The 18,403-nt window shown below is 36.6% G+C and overlaps 1 protein-coding gene across 2 annotated transcripts in view; it reads left to right on the forward strand.

The window, feature by feature from the left end:
- Positions 1-18,403, forward strand: part of KLHL32 (kelch like family member 32) — a 219,111-nt gene that overhangs the window by 85,226 nt on the left and 115,482 nt on the right. For both annotated transcript variants that reach the window (XM_043964176.1, XM_043964178.1), the window contains exon 4: positions 10,811-10,909. In XM_043964176.1, coding sequence (XP_043820111.1) covers positions 10,811-10,909 — 99 coding nt within the window. The remainder of the gene's footprint in view (positions 1-10,810; positions 10,910-18,403) is intronic.

Raw genomic sequence — 18,403 nt, forward strand, 5'->3', positions numbered from 1 at the left:
TTAAATTTATTAAATATTAAATATACACATATAGAATACATTAAATACTTCAAAGTCTATTTACCAAGATATATACAAGAACCATTTGAATATAATTACAATATAAACACTATATACAGAAAAATGTTGTTGTTCAGTCATTTGTCATGTCTGACTCTTTGTGACCAGATTTGGGGTTTTCTTGGCAAAGATACTGGAATGGTTTGCCATTTGCTTCTCCAGCTCATTTGGCAGATGAGGAAACTGAGCTAAACAGGGTTAAGTGACTTACCCATCATCACATGGCTAGTAAGTGTCTGAGGCTGGATTTGATTTCATGAGAATGAGTCTTCTTGACTCTTGGCCCAGTGCTACACTGTGCCAATAGCTACCCATGTACAGAAATATAGACTCAAATAATTGAAAAAAATAAAGATTGCTTATCAGTAGGCTAAATCAATGTAGCAAATATAACAATACTACCTAAATTAATGTACTTACTCATTATTGTACTAATCAAGCTTCCAAAAGACTATATCATAGAACTATGAAAAATAACAAAAATCATATAGAGGCAAAAATGCCAATGTTCAAGCAAAATAATGAGAAAAAGTAGGAATGAGGGGAGTCTAGAAATGCTAGCTGTTACACTAAACTACAAAGCAGTAAAACACAATTTGATACCTGTTAAAAATAGAAATCTATCTGTAGAAGAGATTGGGTATACCGTATATAGAATTAAATGAATCTAATGCCCTAGTATTTGATAAATACATAGATCCCAGCAGCTGGGATAAGGACTTACCATTTGACAAAAACTCCTTGGAAAAATTGGACAGTAGTATAAGCTCCAAATGGATTTTTGATTCATTTATAAAAGGTCATATCATAAATAAATTAGAGAAACATGGAAGAATTATAGCTAGTTTGTTATTATAAGATGAAATAACAAAATGCTACTTAGCAAAAATTATAAAACATACTAGGTTGTATTTAATGAGTCAAAATTCAACTAATGTGGTACATGCAAGATAGTTGAAGGTTTTAAGATGTTGCTAAGTGGTCAATCTCTACTTGCCTATCATCATGTACGGTTGTAATATCCTGCTGAGTACCATATTGCTAAAAATTGTGTTAATTTTTTTTAACAAGCCTTTACCAAAATGGACAAAAGGTAGAATGCTTCAGATGGCAATACTGTCAGTGTGAAAAAGAGGAGGCTTGTTATTTCATTGGAAAAAAATATGTAAATTAATAATGTGAACAGATGTTAGAATGCCTTAATCTATGATACAGAATATTATAAAACCTTCAGGTGAAAGAAAACAAAAGGGTGAGTTGCATCAGCATTTTTTTATTTTGCAACAACTTATGGGCTATAGAAGTGTTACCATGATACAAATAGAGAATCTTTTTAGCTGTATGCCTTGAAGGTTGCCATGAAAAAATATATTCCTTTGAGAAGAATAGCCATTTAAACAAAGTTTTAACTTTATTTATTAAAGGCAGTGAAAGAAAATGGAAATGAAATGTATAGTGAAGAAACTTTTACTGCAAGCATTTGTTGTTTGATGGCATTAACAATTGACTTTTGTTACATAATGTTAAAATGACCAGAAAGGTGGCCATTGCAGATCGAGAACCTGGCTGCCAAATTTCCTGTTTTGAAGAAAATGATAGAAGAAGATGGATACAGTGATCAACAAATATTTATTGTGGATAAAACAGACTTATTCTCAAAAATATTACCTTCCAAAACTTGTATTTCTAACAAAGAAAAATTCAACCTGGATTTAAATTGTCTAAAGAAGAATGAAAACCTTTATTGGAAAGTATTGGAGAAGGGGATTTTGCATTAAAAACCAGTCCTTGTTTATTGGTCTCAAAATCCTTGTATTCTGAAAGGCTATAATCAACAGTCTTTTCCAGTTCTTTGGCAATTCAATAAAAAAGCATGAGTGACTAAAGTTATTTTGAAAGACTGGTTTTCAAGTTATTTTAACTCAATAATTGAAAAAATATTCCTATGACAACAATATCCCATTAAAAGCATTACTAATTTTAGATAATGACCTAGGTCATCCAACTGTATTTTGTTCATTGTATGAGAAGGTGAGCATGCAAATTTCACTAGATAAAGCTTTTTCTATTTACCAGCATGTATGTAAAAATTTAAAGAAAGAGAAGATAGTTCACTCTACACTGCTAATATATTTTAAATGACAATAACAATGTTTTTGTCATATCAGCATAGGCTTATTTTTTGGTATGACATTCTGTTTTTTCATTTTGTTTTTTATACTTTCCATAATTTTATATAACTACTTTAACTTTCTATAACTACTCTATTATTTTGTTATTAACTTTGGCTATTATATCACTTTAATAAATGGATAACATTTTATTTTTAAATGTTTTACTTGCTTATTTCCATTATGTTGGAACCAGTTAGCACATTTTACATGTGATTATAACTTGGAATATTGTAAATTCAAATAATGCTACCACTTAATGGGATTTATTATTTGTACTAATTGGACCCTACCCATACCTGTCAGAAGAAAAGAGATAGAGGATCACATAAAAGATAATTTTGATTGTATAAAATTTAAAAGATAGTGTACAATCAAATCCAGTAAAGCTAAGATTAAAAGATAAACAAGTGAAAAAAATCATTGCAACAAGTTTCTCTAAAAGTCTGATTTCTAAGATATATGAGGAATGGATATATACAAAGACACACACATACACGTATATATATATATAAAATATATAAGATAAGAGCCATTTCCCATTTGGTAAATTATCTATAGATCTAAAAAAGCAGTTAAGTAAAGAAATCCATATTATATGTAACCATAAGAAAAAAAAAATCCAAATCACTATTAATTAGAGAAATGCAAATTAAAGAAATTCCAGGATAATATTTGTCAGATTAGTAAAGATTATCAAGAAAAAGGAAAATGAGAAATGTTGAAAGAGTTATGAAAAAAGCCATATTGACTTTTGGTAGTCCTGTAAATTGGAACAACCATTCTGGAAAGCATTTTAGAATTACACACAAATGTTGTTAAATAGTGTATGTCCTTTGACCCATCTATACCACTGTGAAGCCTATACCCAGAAAAAATTAAATAGGAAAAGGTCCTATGTGTACAAAAATACTTACAGTCATTCTTTTTTGTGATGGCAAAAAAAAAAAAAAGAAACAAACAAAACCCTGGAAACTAAAGGAATGCTTATCCATTGAGGAAAGGCTGAATATATTTTGGTATATGAATATGAGAGAATATTCTTGTGCTGCAAAAAATGAGGAAAAATATAATTTGAAAGAGACATGGAAAGAGCTGCATGAACTTATGTAAAGTAAGTAGATCCAGAAAGGTAATTTGTACCAATATCAACATGTAAAAATGAACAGTTTTTAAAGCTTTTGTAAACTGATGGAGAATGACAAGATCTTAGAGGGCTGGAGAGGAGAGTACTAGACTCAACCCAGAGTTTTGCTTTATAGAGGTTAGAATCCAGATTGAGCAGCTCATTCTATTTTACATTTGTAGCTCTGGCTGTTGGTCCCAGTTCCATGGAACAAGATGTCCCCGTATAGGATGTTGTTCTCACTGCTTTCCAGATTCCTTTTGTGTGTTTTCTTTTCCTGTTATATTATAAACTCCATGAGGGCAGGTACTGACTTTTTCTTATTTGTATCATCAGTGTTTATCACAACACTTTTCATAGTAGATGCTTAAGAAAGTTAGTTGAATTGAATTGATAAAAAGCAATTTATACAATGACAAGAAAAATGTAGACTAGCAACTTTGAAAGCTTTAAAACCATGATCGGGGCAGCTAGGTGGCGCAGTGGATAGAGCACCGGCCCTGGAGTCAGGAGTGCCTGAGTTCAAATCCGGCCTCAGACACTTAACACTTACTAGCTGTGTGACCCTGGGCAAGTCACTTAACCCCAATTGCCTCACTAAAAAAAAACAAAAACAAAACCAAAACCAAAACAAACCATGATCAATTCAGTGACCATCTATGATTTTAGAGGACTGATAATGAAACGTTACCCACCTCCTGACAGAAAGGTGATGAATCTAAAGTGCAATGAGACTTTTTTTTTGAACCAGCCAGTGAGGGAATTTGTTTTGCTTAATGTTGTATATTTGCTACAAGGAATTTATTTTTCTTTTTTAGTGATGAAGTTGGGAGGGAGAGAAAAATATATTGTCTTTATTTTTAAAAAACGATTATAAACAGAAAGAATGGGGACTATAGGTGTGTAATGTTGCATACCCTTTTGATAAGGTCAGTGTATTACTAATTTTCTATTTTACTTTGTTGCAAGAAAACTCACAGGGTAAGGATAATATGGAAATAGTCTACATAAAATCAAAACATTCCAATAAATGTTTTAAGTAAAAAAAAAAAAGCAAACACAAAAAAGAAAGGACAGTTAGCATACTTGTAAAAATCATCAGATGATAAAATTGGGAGTGATAGCTATCACAGTAGGTGAATAATGACTATATTCAAGAAAATCTCAATAGGCTAGAATGATGAATCAAGCCTAATTAAATATAATTTATATAGATTTCAATGTAAATATTTACACTTGCTTTCAATTTTCCAATTTCCCAGTACAGGATGTGGGAGATGTGGCTAGATGTGGAAGATTTGTTAAGATAAAACATCAAATCAAAACATCAAAGCAGCATTACATGACAACTAAAAAACCTCTACTATTATTCTAGGCTAAATTTAGAAATACATAGCGGTTCAGAAAGAGGAAAGTGATATTCCTTCTATACTTAGACCAAATCTGGAATACTGTGTCCAGTTCTAGAAGCCAAGCCTTCTGAAGTACATTGATGAGCTGCATAGAGGAGGTCAATCATGATTTGAGGGCACTGAAGATCATGTCATAAAACAATCAGTTGAATGAATTAGACATGTTTTGTCTCCAGTAAAAAAAATGTAAGAAAAAAGTTTTTAAGAATTAGAGCTATTCAGAGAGTGCCATGGGCTTACTTGGGAGGTAGTGAGCTTTCCCTCACTGAAGATTTTCCCAAAAAAGCCTTATCAAGCAAAGGAGATTCATCATCTGTGGCATCTGATGTGTGAACATTACTGATTTCAAGTCTCACAAACAGCAATTTGCATTTTCAGCCCTATATTTCTTGTGGGAAAGGCTAGTGATCTGTGAAAGGGTGGTGAATTTGAGGGAGGAAAGTCTTGTCCTACATCAGGGCAGTTAAAGAATATTTGAGTCTCACCCAAAGTGACACATTCAGTAGTGGGTTACCTTCACTTGCTTCAGATTCATTTCCTAAATACTGCATTCTGAAATCTTTTGTTCTACAGAGGATTGCTCCCACTACCACCTTTTTGTCCATTCTATGAGGCAGCCATTGGAGAGCTTCCTTTTGTTGATAATTTTATCTAAACTTGATCTTCTGTTTGTATTCTCACCCAGTGGAAATCATCAGGAAAATATTTAGGAATAATGAGATTTTACTTTAGTGCTTGTGACACTGCTGCCAGTGAGTGGTCAGCATCCCATCCAGGTTCATATTACCCAATGGAGATAGCTAAAATCCAACATTTTAAAAAATAGAATAGAATAGCTAACTTTTATAAATAAAGTTTACAAAACACTTTATGTGTATTATCTCATTTGATCTTCACAATAACCCTGTGATGTAGGTTCTCTTATTATCATCCCTATTTTATGGATGAAGAAACTGAGTCTGAAAGGGGTTAAGTATGTTGTCCAGTGCCATATGGTGTCAGAGGTAGGATTTTTAACTTAGGTGTCCTTAACCCTAAGTCTAATACTCTATTCATTGGCCCCAGTTTATCTGGGGGGAAAAAACAAAACTGTAGCACTGCATTTATTGAAAATGACTGAAGTGGTCCTTGATTAAAGTATTCTTTAAAGAAACTAATGTTAAATGAAGATCCTAAGGAAAAAAAAAAGTCCTCATATGATATTTCTGAAGTGCTTGAATGTTCCCTCAAAGTAAGGCTGCTAGACATATTACAGACTATATAATACTCATTTTGTCTTTCTGTGATACCAGTCTTTGTGTTTGGCATTACCAAGCCTTGGAGATTATCATGAATGCCACTTTTGTGAAATGAAAAAACTGACAGGATTTGAAGAGTAAGACTCACCTTTCTAATCCATCTATTCCCTATCCTGTGCCTTAGGCCATTCTTCCTCTGCAAAAATATAGAGCCTCCTACCTCCTGTCACTGGGAAATTATGTTGCATTTCTGTACGTCAGATAAAACCACACTCTCTTCTTGAGGTATTAGGAAAATCCAGGCTCTTAATTAAGACTGGATAGAACAGAGACAAAATGGAAAGATCACTGGCTTTGGAATTAGAGAAACTAGCTTCAAGTCCCACCTCTCATCTATCAACGTGACCTCAAACCACATAACTTTCAGGGGTCTCAGTTTTCTCATCTGCAAAATGAGGGGATTGGAATACATGGCCTCAAAGGTCCTCTCCAGTCCTAGCTCTGTGATATATATATGAACTCATGATCAATATCCATAGACTTAACAGTTTACGTTTCACATATTTTGCTCATTTATTTTCAGTTTTTATTAATTTTCTTTTTAATTCATGAACTAAAACAAGCATTTCCATAGCATAATATAATAAAAAAAGATGATTGCATATGAAAACTGAAAATCTATTATGTACAATTTACTATTCCTTTTAAATATATAATAATGTTAATTTTTTTATTTCTTTTTTTGTCAGTGATTCTGCTTATTCCCTTTAGTTTATTCCTTTAAGCACAATGATTTATTCAATTTTACTATTATCAATACACAAATTAACAACAAAGGACCTATGAAGGAAAACACTATCTGCAACTAGAGAAAAGAACTGATAAATAGAGGTATGAGTAGAATGATTATACACATATACACAGACACAACTTCTGTTCAATGGTAGCCATCTCTGGAGTGGGGGAGAGAAAAAATGAAAAAAAAAGTTATATGATAAGTTTATTATATATTTAAAAGAAATAGGAAGTTGTACCTAATAGATTTGCAGTTTCATGTATGCAATCATCTTTTTCATTCTACTATGTTATGAAAATGCTTATATCATTTCATAAATTCAAAATAATATAAGTAAAATAAAGAGCATAGTGACTGGCACATAGTTAGTACTTAATAATATTTGTTGCCTTGTCTTTTTGCCAAATGCTTAAATTAACTGAATCTGACTTCCCTTCCTGCTTTCTAAAACTACGCCCTTAGACACTGAAGGATTGATGCAGGCAGGATTTCGCCTACATGTTGTTCCGACTTGGTGGTCATAGTATTTTTAAGTCATTGATTTCATATGCAAGGGTGGGTGGCAGGGCCAAGAATCCAATTTCATATTCTATAAGATGGAACAAAGAAAGGGAAAGACATTTAGGATTTTCATCTGTGAGACTTTTACATTTGTAGAAATACAGAAAAGATTAAGGTTCCTCTTTTATCTAATATTATGCAAAAAATCAAGCCTCTTCCTTTTAAAAATGCCTATTTAATAACATTTCTCTTTTAAAAAATTGTTGATTTTTTCATCAACTTCAGTACCAAATAGTCCCTCCTTTGTCTGATACCCAAAGACAAAAAAAGAACAAAAAGGGCGGGAGGGTGGGGGTGGGAAACAGTTCAGCAAACCTAACCAGTATATGAGCTGAGTCTGATGGAGTGTTTCTCACCCCTTAGTTTTATGAGAAATGATTATTAATAACTAATATCTTGGGGAGATTCAGAGGGTCTCCCCTTCTAAACTCATTTTTTAAAGTTCAACTTTCTTGAAGGACATTACTGATAATGAGATGGTAGGAATCTTGGTCAGACCCCACCTATGGGAAGCCCATTGTATTCTACTCAAACTTAGGTGGAGACAGATCCTTTTGTCTAGATATCCCAAGGCTGGAATTGGTCTGGGTAGAGATAATTTTTTCTCTCCTAGGGTGATATGATTATGGGTGACATTAGCCCTTTATTAGAAGAGTATATGGGGGGGCAGCTAGGTGGTGCAGTAAATAGAGCACTGGCCCTGGATTCAGGAGGACCTGAGTTCAAATACAGCCTTAGACACTTGACACTAGCTGTGTGACCCTGGGCAAGTCATGTAACCCTCATTGCCCCACAAACCCCCCATACACACACACACACAAAACTGTGAACCCTGCTGCCATGATTGTCTTTGGTCTGAGAGCAATAGCCAAATAATCATCCTTTTATTAATAACCTACTGGCCTTATTAATAAAATTATTATATTACCCAGAAAATATGTCTCTTGACCTTTTTAAACATCACTGTTGTCCATCTCTGCAAAGAAAGGAGGAAACAGCATTTTTTTCATCTTCAGGTCAAAGAAGTAATGTTATCTCTAAAATTTATTTCCATAAAATTCTTGAGTGTGTTTTAAGAAAGTAAGTTTGTTTCTTTTGGCATGAAATCAAAACAAAAGGATTATTATACACATTATGAAAATAAGAACCCAGATGATGATACTGATGTCCTTTGGCCCTTGAATGGATCCATCATCTCACTGATGCAGGTACTCGCTCTGGTGGTACAGATCACAAACCATCCACTGCTCCTCTTTCTGTGTGAGTCTTGTCCATGTCTTCCTACAAGGCCTCCACAAGGGTTTTGACCAGCATGCTGGAAGACTTCTAACATCTCTTCAATATATGGGTACCATTGTAGTATACAGTATCTGTCTGTTTTCCTTTGTTCCCCCAGCAGGTTGCATCTTCCTTCTTTTCTAGTCATGCATCTCTCTTCAGTGATATATTTTAACATCACTTCTTGTAGACCTTTCACTCTTAGTAATAGGCCTTTTTCCCCCCAACATGTATTTCCCTTTAGAAACTTCTAATTTTGATTCTATAGATATTGTGCTCTTCCATTATTTGCTGCCATCTTGGATTACCAGATTCCAGTGATGGTGTTAAGATGGGTTTTTATTTCAGGTACAGTATCAGATTTGTTGAAAGACTTGTGCAGTTTCCCAAATGCAATCTTTCCTACTTCCTTCCTTTTGTTTAATTTTGGGTCTAATATAATGTCTTTTTGAGATAAATATATTGAGGGACCAGAACTAAGTGCTGTGCATAAAACTAAATATTATTGTCTGGAGTGTAGGCATTCTTCAGCCACTTGGTTTCTTTTCCTGTATGAATTAGAAGACTAAAACTCTTTTGAATGATTATGGATATCATTTAAGAGATTCTGAAACATTCCTGGGTTTGATGCAATGAACATACTGTCATCCAGAAACATGAATACCTGGAGGACTTCACTCTTTGTGAGGAATCCCCACTTGCATCTGGGTTCTTCCCTGGCAGTCCTCCATGATATAGACAGACACCTTTGGAGAACATGTATCTTCCCAAGCATGTTCTGTCTGACTTGATATCAGTACTCAGAGAATGTTGTTTTATGATTTTAGAACTGGAAGGGATTTTGTAGGGCCGCTAGCCCAACCCTCATATTTTACAGGTAAGAAAATTGAGGCCCAGAGTAGTTTAGTGACTTGCCCAAAGATAATTAGTGGCATCCATTAAATGGAAAACTTGGGATCTAAACTCTTGACAAGTTCAGTGCTTCTTCCATTGTACCTTATCAAACTGTTGGTCATGGGATTAGAATGTCACATTTAGAGTACTCATAGTTAATTTTTTTTTTGTTTTGTTTTTTGTTTTTTGCAGGCAATGGGGGTTAAGTGACTTGCCCAGGGTCACACAGCTAGTAAGTGTCAAGTGTCCGAGGCCGGATTTGAACTCAGGTACTCCTGACTCCAGGGCCGGTGCTCTATCCACTGCACCACCTAGCTGCCCCCATAGTTAATATTTATAGATGGTCTAAAATTTTTCATTTGGGTACTTTCCCCTAATATTCTTCCATTATTGTTGCAGACATGGAAGGGGGCAACACAAGGCAAAGGACTGTTTTGTGTTTTTTCTTGTTTCCTTTTTTGCCCCAATACTTAATCATCTAGTAGCTAGCCTCCTGATGAAGAGATTTTTTCCATTGTTGCCAAGGCTGATCTATGGACAGCAGACAGATTCTGTCACTATGTCCATATTCAAACGATTGAACCTGCTGGAGCACTGCTATATTCTTCTAGAACTCATAGTCATTTCCACGCTACTTAGAGTAGTGCTATAGTGATAGGTGGGGGCAGCTAGGTGACACAGTGAATGGAGCACTGGCCCTGAAATTTGGGAGGACCTGAGTTCAATTTTGACCTCAGGTACTTACTAGTTGTGTGACCCTGGGCAAGTCACATAACCCCAGTTGCCTCAAACAATTGGGGTTATGTGACTTGCCCAGGATCACATCCAGGGCCGTCTCCAGTTACCCTGATCTATATCTTGCCACTGGACCCAGAAGGCTCTGGAGGAGAGTGAGGTTGGTGTCTGCACAGCCCTCCTTCACTTAAATACAATTCACTGCAAGTCATGACATCACCCCGATGTCACGGTCTTTTTTGAGAATGAAGGACAAACAAGTGATAGGTCATATAATTGTTTATGTTGTTCTTTAAAAATAACTTTTACATCTGTCTAAAAAGTAGTGATTGGTGATGAGTATAGACTTTCACATTCTAGAAATGAGATTAGGACTAATTGCAGTAGAGAGACAAATTCTGTCAAAACTCAGTTTATTAATGTAAATGTAAACATAAGCCATCATTTCCCCATTGTGTACAAATTAAGCAATATCAACATTTCTTTTCTAGCAGAATTGATTTTTTCTTTTTTCTTTTTTTTTCTATTTAAAAAAACAGATTCTATTGGAGCCAGGGGTGATCCAGGATGTATTGGCAGCTGGAAGTCATCTTCAGCTACTGGAACTCCTCAATTTATGTTCCCACTATCTCATCCAGGTATTCATTCGTTCCATACCAATGTGCCCTTCATATGTTCTTTTCTCCTGTAGTCTTGATCAGCAGCATTCCCATCAGAACTCTTTTTGCAGGAACAATTACATTATGGTTTGCTCGGGAGGCCCGTGGTCCATTGTAGTAGGGATTCCTCTGCAGAATAAACTCCGTCAAAGGTGGGTGGCTAGAGGTCTGTAACCTTTCACTGTGGCAGAGATTTTGGGATAGTGAAGCCCTGTATTACTGAAGTCTGTGAGCCTCCCAGACAATATCTTGGAATCCTAGAGTTAGAGCTGGAAGGGATCTGGAATGCGATCAGGTCCAATTCCATTATATTAGAGGAAGCTGAGGTTAAGTGACTTGCCCAAGGTCACACAGGTAGCTAGTGGCAGGGTGGGGATTTGGACTTAGGTCCTTTGAGGCTAAATCTGGTGTTCTTTCTATTACATTAGTTCCCTAAATTTATAAAGGATTTTCCTTAACTCTGTGAGGTAGGTATTTCAGGTATTGTAATATCATTAGACTTGGAACCAGAAGGGAACTTAATGGCCTTATAATCCAACCCTTTCGTTTTACAGATGAGGAAACTGGGACCCAAAGATGTTAATAATAGTTAACAATTGCTATCAGGTAAGATTTATATAGCACTTACCATGTATCAGGGGCTGTGCTAGACACTTTGCAGTGATCTCATTTGATCCTCCCAACACCCCTGGGAGATAGGTGCTATTATTATCCCCATTTCACAGATGAGGGAACTGAGGCAGGTTAAGTGACTTGCCCAGGATCACACAGCTGTTATGTGTCTGAAGCCAGGTATGAACTCAGGTCTTCCTGATTCCAAGACTGGCACTCTGTCCAGGATCAAACACTACCTTATAGCCTTAGAATCAGGAGAGGCCTCAGAAACTGTCAAGTCCAATCCCTTCATATTAACAGTTAAAGAAGCTGAATCTCAGGGAAGTAAAGTGACTTGCCTAAGGTCATACAGGTAGTAAATGACAGGCTTGATTTGAACCCAGGCCCTCTGACTCCAGAGCTAGTCTTCTTTTCACTGTACAATGAGGATACTGAGTCTCAGTGAAGCCAAGTGATAATAGAGCTAGTAAAGATCAGAGCAGGGTTTTGAACTCAGGCCAACTAAAGCCCAGTGTTTCTTTCCATTGTCCTATTAAGATCTGGTACTTGTTCTGAAAGAGCTTTTCAGGTTATATGCATTATTTAAAGAAAAGCTGGGGAAAAAAAAGAAAGAAGAGGGAAAAAAAAGCTGAAGAAAGTAATAGGTCCAGGCAAGATAAATAACGGAGGAATGGTTCTGGCAATAACTAGAACCATTCAGAACAGTTAAGTGGCTAGAGCACTAGCCCTAGAGTCAGGAAGACCTGAGTTCAAATCTGAACTCGGACACTAGCTGTATGACCCCGGGCAAGTCACTTGATCACTTTCTGCCTAAGTTTCCTCACCTGTCAAATAAGAATATTAATAATAGCACCTACCTCCCAGGCAGCTAGGTAGTGCAGTGGATAAAGCACTGGCCCTGGATTCAGGAGGACCTGAGTTCAAATCCAGCCTCAAGATACTTGACACTGGCTGTTGTGATCCTGGGCAAGTCACTTAACCCTCATTGGGCCCCCCCCCCAAAATAATAATAGCACCTACCTCCCAAGATTGTTGTGAAGATCAAATGAGATAATATTTATAAAGTGCTTAGCATACCACCTGGCTCATAGGAAGTGTTTAATAAATGCATGGAGTTCCCTGCATTTCCCCTTCTCCAAAAGATCTGTTTGTTACACAGTTGTTGCCCCTTGGTTCGTATGAAGAAATAATATCAACAAACTTTTGTGGTGGACATTTTTAAAATTTCATAGTAATAGGGCACCAAGAATTCTTATTCCTTTAAGTAAAATTATTTTTAAAAAATTTCATAAAATGTGAGATTTCAGTGACTCCCTTTCATAAGGTAGTATATTAGATAACCACTAAAGTAGAGTAGGAATGGGTTTTAGAGACAATCCCTTACAGCTGGAAAGATGAAAAAAAATCTAAAGACATATAATGACTTGCCATGGATGACACTGCAAAGGAAGTGGGGGTGGGGAGGGGATTAAGGCTTTAGGTCTCCAGACCCAGTCCAGTGTTGCCAAGGATTCCACTCTATGGGAGAGACATTCTATTGTCCTTCAGAGAATGGTAAGCATAAAAGTGCTCTTGGTGTCATGAAATGATAAAACAAATGAAAAAAGTGAGCATGAGTCAGTTACAATACATGCATATTTTATAATTGTTCCACCACATATAACCTAACATAATTTAATGTTTCATTCTGTTTTTATCTCATTTTCCATTAATTCTCTCAGTATCAGTGAGAGGTTAGGAAAAATAGTTTTATCCTTTTCCACAGGTGGGCAGATCTGCAGAACATAAAGGTTAAAAGCCTTATAAGAGGTGTGTTTTAATGAAAGAATTGAATTGCTTTGTATTTGGCATTTTAGCATCACGCCTGTATTACAACCTGAGTTTTATGTATTACCTGACTAAGTTTGCTGCCGAAGGCAGTTAAAAGACAATGATATGTGTTGACAACATTCTGGTAACAGTGTTCTGATTATTAAGAAACATATGATAAGTTCTGTAGAATTCCAGATGAAGTCAGGAGGCTCATAGCCTTTTTTTTTTTTTTCAATAAAGAAATTGAGGCATCAAGTGACTTGCAGTAGGTCAATACAGAACCTTGACATTTCGTACTCGTGGTTTGTTTTCTGATGCAAAGCAACAACTGGTTTATATACAAACAGGATTTCCATGGATGCTCATAGTCATTCAAGAAGCAAGAGGCATTTTGAACATTGAAATCCACATTGCCTTGTGTTGTCAGCTTTTTTTTTTTTACTGTGTTCATTGGTACTTTCTAATTGTAGCAGAGAGGCAGCTAGGTGGCACGATGGTTAGAGTGCCAGCTCTGGAGTAAGGAGGACCTGATTTCAAATCGAACTTCAGAAACTAGCTGTGTGACCCAGGACAAGTCACTTAACCCTGTTTGCCTCAGTTTCCTCATCTGCAAAATGAGCTGGAGATGGAAAGGGAAAACTACTCCAGTATCTTCGTCATGAAAACTCTAAATGAGTCCGAGTCAGAGTCAGACATGACTAATTGACTAAACAACAGCAAAAAAATTGTGGCAGGTGCAGCTAGGCGGCGCAATGGATAAAGCACCAGCCCCACATTCAAGAGAACCTGAGTTCAAATGTGACCCCAGACACTTGACACTTACTAGCTGTGTGACCCTGGGCAAGTCACTTAAACCTCATTGCCCCACCCCCCCAAAAAATTGTGGCAGAACTCATGGTATGGGAAAGGGGCAATTTAACTGTAGAATAACAACTTCTTAGGCCAGTATATACTCTCTAGAACTAGGGATCTTTATCCTCTCCATGTTCCGTAGTTGTGCTTTGTTCATCTTTGGAGTAGGGTACCTCTGGGTGGGGTCAATATGCCTCTTGATTTGGAGAGAATCATGTAGCTGTTAATATGTATTATTAACTGTTTATCATGTATTAATATTTCATTGCTCAGGTGCATCTTATTTTAACATATTATATCCCTGTGGGCATTTGTGGGGCTAAACACATTCAAATACTATATTTTTTGAGATAAGAAGCTTCCAGCTTATGTTTGGAAGTAGTGCCTTCTCAAAGTTATAATAGATGTAGATCCAATTCAATTTGGTAAAAATGTGCCACTAAGAAGTGATTCCAGTCACTGAGATAAGTGAATATTTTAATGAAATACATCTTAATGATTCTTTTTTTTTCTATCAGTGTCCCTTTGCAGTAATCCTTCTTTCTCCATAGGACCCTACCTGTGAAAAATAAGCATTGTTAAGGAAAATAAATGCACATTAGCCATGCACCCAAATTATGCCTCAGTCCCTATCTAGAGGACAGAAAAACACTTCACCATCAGTTCTTTGAAGTTGGCTGGCCGCTGCTTATATCAGGATTCTGATAGGATTTTGTTTGGATTTTCTGTAATGATGCTCTAGGGCTATATATGATACACCTGAGATACCACTACTTATGTCTTCATTTCTATTATATTTAAGTCAGGAGCATTTATTAAGTACCCATTGTGTGCTAGGCATTGTGCTAAGTACTTTTGCCTTTCTTTGAAAGGCAAAAAAATAGTCCCTGCCTATAAGGAATTCATAGTCTAATGGGGAGACAGCATACAAACAACTATGTACAAGAAATAAATAATACAGGGTAATTTGGAGCTAATCTTAGAGGGAAGGCTCTAGTATTAAGGGGGATTGAGAAAGGCTTCTTGAAGAAGGTGGGATTTTACCTGAGGCTTGCAGGAAGTGGGAGGAAAGAGGAAGCAAAGATGAGGGGGATATAGTGATGGTCCAAGGATACATCCCTTGAAGCAGCTACCTGTAGCTCCCCTGTGGCCCAGGGGGTTCCTCTCTATAGTTCTTATTTGCTACTGAAGTCAAAGGGATGGGAACTCATACCAATGAAGTGGCATATACTCCTTTTTTTTTTCAGGGAAATTGGGGTTAAGTGACTTTCCCAGGGTCACACAGCTAGTAAGTGTTAAGTGTCTGAGGCCCAATTTGAACTCAGGTCCTCCTGAATCCAGGGCCGGTGCTCTATCCACTGCGCCACCTAGCTGCCCCACACTCCTTTTTTTATTTCTGTCTAGTACTATGTCATCTTCATTCTCATGGATAAACACAGAGTATGTTAAGGTTTGCACAGTTATTTGTATATATTACCTCATTTAATCCTCCCAACAACCCTGTGAAGTAAGATCTATAGGTATTAGCATGCACATTTTCAGGTGAGGAAACTGAAGTTCATCGAAGTGAATTGGCGAGTCACACAGAGAAGTAGGAGTAGAACTCAGGTTGTACTCTGATGCCAGCGTTCTTTCTTTCCACTCTACCACAGGACCCTGAGGAGTAGGCCACCAAAGGTTGGAAGATCTTTGCCATCCCAGAAATATATTTCATTCTTGCTCCAGTGGCAACGACAGTTAGATTCTAGAGAGGACTTGTGTGCTGATGATATAGCTAGCAAAAGGAATGACATTGGAAGCCTAAAGAGGTCTTCTAGAACCAGATTAGGGGATTGATTTTTCAGTTACAAATTGGTAAGGTTATATCTTCTGTCATCTATAATTTAATGAGGAACTAGAGGGTCTTTTTCACATAGTTTATTATGATAGCATACTAACAGCTAACTTTCAAACTTTATCCAGTATTGGAAATACACTATGTAGCTTCAGCTCCAATTAACTTTGCTTTTCTGCTTTCTGTATTTCACAAAGGACCTCCCTGTTTGTATTTGACCTTCTAAAATGTGTCAGTTGATGTTAGAAGTTGAGCAAGATGTGTGAAATTAATAGCTCGCAATGTTCCCCCTAGTGTGCTTTTTAGAATTCATGCATCTATATATGCTTTTCACATTCAGCATATTCTAGCTACAATTATTTAGAAGCTGTGGGGTTCAATAATAGAGGTTTTCAGTGTGTCCTGATTTGCTGAGCCTCTTTGTCAAGATTGGATTCTTTGTCTAGCCTAATTGAGGCAGTCTTGAAAATGATGGGGTCTAAATTCCTTTATCACTGTTAGTAAAAGACACCTGTATGGAAATAAGCACTTGAACAACAAAGAAACAGATTAGCCCTGGACTGGAAAGTGTGGTGTCACTAACCTAATATGCTGCCCTTCAGATACAAAGATAATGTTTCTTACATCATTTATATGACATTTGGTTTGATATAATACTCACAGGAGGCAGTGAAAATCTTCATGGCTTATGTTTTGTTTTGAAGTAGCACTTTCACAGAATTATAACGGATGCAGACCTAATCCACTTCAGTAAAATGTTTAAATCAGAATATAGTCAATCCAGGTAATTTACAAATTTTATTTTAATGAAATAAATGTTTTATTGATTCTTTTTTTACATCAGTATCAAAATTCTCAGTGACCCTTCTTCCTCCATGAGACTTTCCCATGTAAGAAAGAAGAAAATTTAAAGGAAAATTATGCTACTGGCTACAACACTGCTTTTGATCTAATGTTACTCATGTTTATTAGCACCTTTTACTGGGGTATATGGGGACCAATTTTTAATTGGGGAGTGCTAGCTAAGTGGCTTGCCGCAATATTGGGGCAAGGAAGGAGACCAGCAGCCTCCCTCAAAACAGAACAAGATTTATTTTAACAAGAACGAACTTAAAAAAAGAACTTAAAAAAAAAAACACAAACAGGATCAGTAGGATGCCAGGCCCATGTTGGCGTCGGTGAGTGGTGGTGACATGAGGTGCCAGAGCCGTGGCAACGGCTACAACCATTGGGTGGAGCACCGTGCGGTTTGTGGAGCCCCAGGCCAGTGCACGCTGTGGCATAAAAACCTCAAATAACAATGAATTCTTTACAGGTAAAATGCCAGAACACCTTTCTTGCAAGGCTTTAATATAGTATGCTTTTTTTGGAGGGGGGTGGTGGTTTGCAGGGCAGTGAGGGTTAAGTGACTTACCCAGGGTCACACAGCTAGCAAGTGTCAAGTGTCTGAGGCCAGATTTGAACTCAGGCAAAGACACAGAGTTGGGGAATGGAAACAGCAAGTAGATCAATGTAGATGCATCATAAAGCATAAGATATGATCTCTGCCCTTATGAAGCTTACAGTCTAGTAAGGGGGAAAGACACCAACACAAATTATTTTGACACAAGGTATTGTGTGATAATTATGTTAGAGAATTGCTGAACACTATACTGTGTGAGGTTTGAAGGGGAAGAGCATGGTCATCTTTCACATTCCCCCATAGAAAGGGATGAGATGTGATGTTGCCCCTATCTTAGAGCAGAGGAGAAGCATGCATGGAACTTAATAAAAGGAATGAGGAACTTAATAAAAGAAAGCCACTTCCTTGGCCATCAATCAGATTCTTTCCTTCTCTTATCACCATGTTATTTGTGTATTTAATATATTAAAAGATGTTACTGGCAAGGTTACTGTGTTATGTGTATGAATAGAACTGAAATGAATTGGAATATGAATAATCTGCTTCTCTAATTATATGTGTAGACCACCATTAGCAATGATCATAGTTTATATGTACAAAGTACTTTTAAAATTTATGATGACAAGACTGAGATTCAAAGACTCACTCAGTCACAGTAAATATTGGAATTAGTGAATATTGGGGCCAAGTCTCAAACCTAGATCAATTTTTATTGTGATTCCAGTGCTCTTTCCATTACACCACTCACACACAACTGTTGGCTATACAACTTGTTATGTTTTACAAATGGATTGTGTCCCTTACCTCATGGTCAACTAGACAGATTTATGGAGTTTTAGCGAAAGTTGGAGTCCTTCCATCAAGCCAGCTGGACAAACTCCCATGACGCCAAGCCACTTAGTGAAATAAGCTTCTGGGATGCCAGAGCACTTTGGCTTTCCTTCTACACTTTTCTCCC

The sequence above is a fragment of the Dromiciops gliroides genome, chromosome 4 (genome assembly GCF_019393635.1).
Source record: "Dromiciops gliroides isolate mDroGli1 chromosome 4, mDroGli1.pri, whole genome shotgun sequence".
Lineage (NCBI taxonomy): Eukaryota > Metazoa > Chordata > Mammalia > Microbiotheria > Microbiotheriidae > Dromiciops > Dromiciops gliroides.